Here is a 5683-nt window from a genome sequence, read left to right on the forward strand (position 1 = left end):
GTGCACCACAAAAGCACATAGACAGATATATTTAAAAAGTCAAAAGTGTTGATTTTTTCATGTCAGTCTGACCAGTACGGACATGGCTATTGCTGGAAAGCGCAGATGCACTTTCAGATCCTCAGTCATACTTGGTGCATATTGTTAAAGCCTCAAGATTTTTTGTAAACCATCTCCATTTAGCCGCATATTATTGCTGCTTGTCAAGCAAATCAGACCTACTGGGAACTCCAGCACTGTGCTGTGATCAGCTGATGAATCAGAAATAGGTGGCAGTCATTCTTCAGGGTGGGATAGGCAGCACATGCTGAGAGAAATTTGACATTCAGAATTAGGGAGAGAATTGGGCGTGTAAAATTTAAAAAAAAAAAAATGCACATGGGAACAATTACAAAAAATTAAAATCATTAGGAGAAAATTTCTCAAAGTTTTGTATCATTACTATGTGAAACCTCCTTCAAATTTCATTTCTTGTCTGAAGCTGATTATTGCAGAGAGGATGAAATGCTCTCTTCTGGAAGTTTAGCTTGACAGGGGAGCATTGTAATAGCAACGTGATGGTAGCATTTGGAATGACATGCAAACCCGTGTTGTGTCCCGTGATGCTTCTCTGTCAGAGCCGCATTAGCCCCTTAATCCCGCTCTCTGTCCCGATGGGATGACAGGAACACGGCCGTGTCAATATTCATGCCTCTTCACAGGTATGGTTATCCCCCGCTGAGAACCATCACTGCGAGACTTTAGAGACCGTCACTCAAGGGTTTTTGAGGACTTAAAATATCAAACTAGATGCTTTCAGATGTCCACTATCAGCCACAAAAAAATAAGGGATTCTCTTGAGGTTGACGGTGTCTTCTAAATCCCCCTGTCTGACGGCGCCCTGGCGCCTCACCTCGATTTCTTCGGACGGCGTTGACGGGCCGGAGGGCGGTCACTTTCGTCCGTTCAATTAAAACCTGTTTTGACCAGACGCAGCTTTTCACTGACCCGCTATTTTTTCCTCTTACCGCTCTCTTCCCTGTCAGGCTCTGTGATGTGTGGTTCAGAGCCTAATTCCGCTTGCTGAAAAATCACCCTGCATCGACACAGCCTTGTTTTAGACACTGTCATTAAAAATGCCTTGGCCTGATTGTGAAGTGGACTGGCCTCTCGTGCAAGTAAACACTAAATATCACAAACACAGAATATAATTACAAAGCATTCTGAATCATTTATCTCTTACCAGTGTGGGTCACAGTGCTTTAAACTTTGTCATGTTAATCAATTCTTAAGGGCTTCATGCATAATGTAGTTCGGAATCAGTGTTGTTTTTCTGGACTCTTTATTTGAAAGCAATAAATAATAATTTATTTGCTTGCACACAGGTGTGTGTGTGTGTGTGTGTGTGTGTGTGTGTGTGTGAACATGTAAATAAATTGTATTGTGGGAGCGCTACAGTAGTTTTTCGATTTGTGCTATTGTGTCCTGCTTGTTTTTGTTCACTGATGTTGAATATGACAATTATTGAGGCACTGGATTCCATTCTACTGTCGTCTTTTAAATTTAACACAATTAAATGGGTGTTAGTTTTTCCTCTTGCATTTTCTTTATAAGTCAAAGTTAAGGATAAGTGTTGGTTTCTCCCTGGCCTGTATTTTGCATTTTCTTATGCCTGCTTTAAAAGAGGAGCAGGTGACACTGGCACCATGGTTCTGCTGCTAAGGGAATTCATTTTGCAGCATGGAAGTACAACCTGGGGCATCACTGTTGAATGAGATGCATTCAACCCCCAGCCCTGTTGGCATGTCACTCTGCTGGGCATTTTTCTTTTAACTCTAAGTTTCATAGGCATTATTTAAAAAGGCATTCATTTAATTTGTGTTTTTAGATACTTATTACTATTTGTCCTAGCAAGTAATGTCAGTTCAATTTTCATTTACAAGCCAGCAAGTTTATCCATGTAAGCATCAAAATATTTTATCTGGCTACCACTTTCTTTCCTTTTGTTCAGCTGTCAAATTTATCTGACTGTACTTTTCTATGTAAAACCTTTTTATGATCAGGTTAAAAACTAGCTGGCTAAAAATTACAGGCTAAAAAAAATAATTTACAGTTACTTACTGTAATACTTGCAATACTTTATAAGCTGGAATAATGGTGTGACATCACAGACGATGTCACCGACATTGTACACTTGCATTTAATATCATGCCTGTGAATGCAGGCGGCCCTGTTTACAAGGAAAGTGTCGCTACAGCCGAAGCCTTGCAAGAAGGACCGTGCCGCATTAGCATGCCGCTGACCTCAGGTGATCAATCACACCAGGCGTTATAACCAACGGGCTTCTCCGCCTCAACAAGTGGACGGGCCCCGTCTGCACGCGCAATCCATCTCAGCCTGGCTGCGTTGTCTCGTTGGATTAGCGCGGTCGCATATCACGCGTCCCATCAGCGTTCCCCTCTGCATTCTAACTGCGTTCGGCCCCCACTCCCCTGCGCCTGGGAATGGTGGGCGAAGGGACTTAAAGGCCTACTGAACGTATGGCAGGAGGGGACTCTGCATCAGGCCATTGGGGATTTACGATTCTCATCGAAGGCCCAGCAAACCTTAGGATGCGCAGCGTGTATGCACTTACACCTAAGTAATGGTCGTCACTTTCCTGGACCGCGGGCAATTATTTCCAAAAGGAATTGGTGAGTGTTTTCAAAGGAAATGGTTGTTTGTGGGGGGAAGAGGATGGGATTTACTGTCGTGTGTCCAGTCGTATTGTGCTCGGGGCTCGTCAGAAAACGGGGAGCGGCTCATTTGGCTGGCCGGAGGAGCGGTGACTGATTCGTAATCATCGGGGAACTTTCCTCCGACGCCCAGGTGTACGCGCCCATGCTAGAAACGGACCCGCGGCTCGGAAACGGGCTCTCTCAGGTACGGGAAGCGGAAATTAGGCCGCCTCGATTAGAAAGCGGCGCATCACCTTCGGCACGGGTCAATCTGATGAAACGTCCAAAGGGAAATAAAATGTATGGGCGCAAAGCAGGATGAATACCCTTTCAATAGCCTGCGAAATAAAAAGTAATAATAGAGAGAGATGACAGTCAATCACTATGTTTATTGACCGACGGTATTCTACCACCTGGGGACATTAGGAATCCATTCATTCGGTCTTCAAGTAATTTGGTTCTCTGGTAGCTGGTGTGGGCGCCACCTGGCAGGTTGGGAGGCGAGGAGGTCCGCAGATGGTCCTGTGCGCGCTTTCGCGCTTTCTCGGGATGCCCGCCGCGGAGTGCCAGCGATTCATTACCGCGGCCTACTCTCTCTCCCCGGGCAGACACCGGGATCTATGCGATAGTTAAAACGTAATTAACTTTTCTGTTTTTTTTCCCCCTCTTTTTTTTCCTCCCACCTGACGTTCCTCCGGGCGGTCTGACGCCACGTAGGTTCGGCGCAGCTAATGGGCGGCTCTGTTGTTTAATAAAATGGAAGCTTAAAAGTGTGTTCCCAGAGTGGGGGGTTCTCCATCATCGCTGGTGGGCCCAGGGCCCGTTATTAACCCAGAGTTATTTGTTGCCATCATTCTGCACACTGCCAGTCCCGGGACAGGGCCCATAAAGAAGAGATATAGGCCCTAAAATGGGAGATACATGGCGGCCGGGGCATCACATGACAAACGTTCGCACGTCCCACGCCTTATTTATGGCTACTTTAAGCCGCCAGAGTGTAAATGAGGGATGGCGGGCGGCTGATTGGAGTGAGAGTTTCTGTGGCCGGGGATCTCCGGGGAAATAGGACTGGAGTGCAGGTGGGCAGGGGATTGTGGGATTGAGTGGGAGAGCGGGGGAGTGGGCTTGAGTGGGGGAGCAGGGGAGTGGGTTTGAGTGGGGGAGTGGGCTTGCGCGGGGGAGTGGGGGAGTTGGATTGAGTAGGGGAGTGGGCTTGCGTGGGGGAGTGGTAGTGAGTGGGGGAGTGGGATTGAGTGGGGGAGTGGTCTTGCGTGTGGGGAGTGGTAGTGAGTGGGGGAGTGGGATTGAGTGGTAGTGAGTGGGGGAGTGGGATTGAGTGGGGGAGTGGTCTTGCGTGGGGGGAGTGGTAGTGAGTGGGGGAGTGGGCTTGAGTGGGGGAGTGGATTGAGTGGGATTGAGCGGGGAGTGGTAGTGAGCGGGGGAGTGGGATTGAGTGGGGGAGTGGTCTTGCGTGGGGGAGTGGTAGTGAGTGGGGGAGTGGGATTGAGTGGTAGTGAGTGGGGAGTGGGATTGAGTGGGGAGTGGTCTTGCGTGGGGGAGTGGTAGTGTGTGGGGGAGTGGGCTTGAGTGGGGGAGTGGGATTGAGTGGATTGAGCGGGGGAGTGGTAGTGAGCGGGGGAGTGGGATTGAGTGAGGGAGTGGTAGTGAGCGGGGAGTGGGATTGAGTGGGGGAGTGGGATTGAGCGGGGGAGTGGTAGTGAGTGGGGGAGTGGGGGAGTGGTAGTGAGCGGGGGAGTGGGATTGAGCGGGGAGTGGGTTTGAGTGGGGGAGTGGGATTGAGCGGGGGAGTGGGATTGAGCGGGGGAGTGGGTTTGAGTGGGGGAGTGGGATTGAGCGGGGGAGTGGGTTTGAGTGGGGGAGTGGGATTGAGCGGGGGAGTGGTAGTGAGCGGGGGAGTGGGATTGAGCGGGGGAGTGGGATTGAGTGGTAGTGAGTGGGGGAGTGGGATTGAGTGGGGGAGTGGTCTTGCGTGGGGAGTGGTAGTGAGTGGGGGAGTGGGCTTGAGTGGGGGAGTGGATTGAGTGGGATTGAGCGGGGGAGTGGTAGTGAGCGGGGGAGTGGATTGAGTGGGGGAGTGGTCTTGCGTGGGGAGTGGTAGTGAGTGGGGGAGTGGGATTGAGTGGTAGTGAGTGGGGGAGTGGATTGAGTGGGGGAGTGGTCTTGCGTGGGGGAGTGGTAGTGTGTGGGGGAGTGGGCTTGAGTGGGGGAGTGGGATTGAGTGGGATTGAGCGGGGGAGTGGTAGTGAGCGGGGGAGTGGGATTGAGTGAGGGAGTGGTAGTGAGCGGGGAGTGGGATTGAGTGGGGGAGTGGGATTGAGCGGGGGAGTGGTAGTGAGTGGGGGAGTGGGGGAGTGGTAGTGAGCGGGGGAGGGGATTGAGCGGGGGAGTGGGTTTGAGTGGGGGAGTGGGATTGAGCGGGGGAGTGGGATTGAGCGGGGGAGTGGGTTTGAGTGGGGGAGTGGGATTGAGCGGGGGAGTGGTAGTGAGCGGGGGAGTGGGATTGAGCGGGGGAGTGGGATTGAGCGGGGGAGTGGGGGAGTGGGATTGAGTGGCGGGGCAGCAGGCCATCGCCTGGACGTGATTGGCTCCGCCTCCGGTGGCGCTGATGCGTGCCAGTGAACTCCTGTCCAGGCAGCGATACAATGGCACCACGCTGACATGCCAGTCAGTACCTGACAGTTTGATTCCTACTTCCTACTCTTTATTCCTACTGGCTTAAAAAAGACACAGAATGCATCACTCAAGAACCTGGGTAGTCTTCTTGCAATAAACAATGGCAGTAGAGAAATGTTGCGAGAATTAACTTTGATTGACATAGATGGAATTGATATTATATAATGACAACAGACTTTTTCAACACATCAAGGGTTTAATATGAACTTTGTGACAAACAGACGTTCTACCATCCTGGTAGTGTAATAAAAGTTAGTGAATTTATTTAGTTTGATTGGCTTATTTTGATTATA

The 5683-nt window shown here is 50.2% G+C and overlaps 1 protein-coding gene across 1 annotated transcript; it reads right to left on the reverse strand.

Annotated features, from left to right (window-relative positions):
- Window positions 1–3673: 3673 nt before the first annotated feature.
- Window positions 3674–5285, reverse strand: LOC135235067 (uncharacterized). The gene is made up of 2 exons (XM_064300265.1): window positions 4802–5285; window positions 3674–4716 (listed from the first exon to the last, which is right to left on the reverse strand). Exons 1-2 carry the CDS (start codon window positions 5283–5285, stop codon window positions 3674–3676), a joined length of 1527 nt encoding a protein of 508 aa, XP_064156335.1.
- Between the last annotated feature and the right edge of the window lie 398 nt (window positions 5286–5683).

This window comes from Anguilla rostrata, chromosome 11 (genome assembly GCF_018555375.3).
Source record: "Anguilla rostrata isolate EN2019 chromosome 11, ASM1855537v3, whole genome shotgun sequence".
NCBI classification, from domain to species: domain Eukaryota; kingdom Metazoa; phylum Chordata; class Actinopteri; order Anguilliformes; family Anguillidae; genus Anguilla; species Anguilla rostrata.

Coding starts and splice junctions, on each gene's coding strand:
- LOC135235067 (XM_064300265.1), bottom strand. CDS start 5,285: ATGGCCTGCTGCCCCGCCACTCAATCCCACTCCCCCACTCCCCCGCTC. Junction 4,717..4,801: donor CACTCACTACCACTCCCCAC/GCAAGACCACTC, acceptor CCCCCACTCAAG/CCCACTCCCCCACTCACTAC.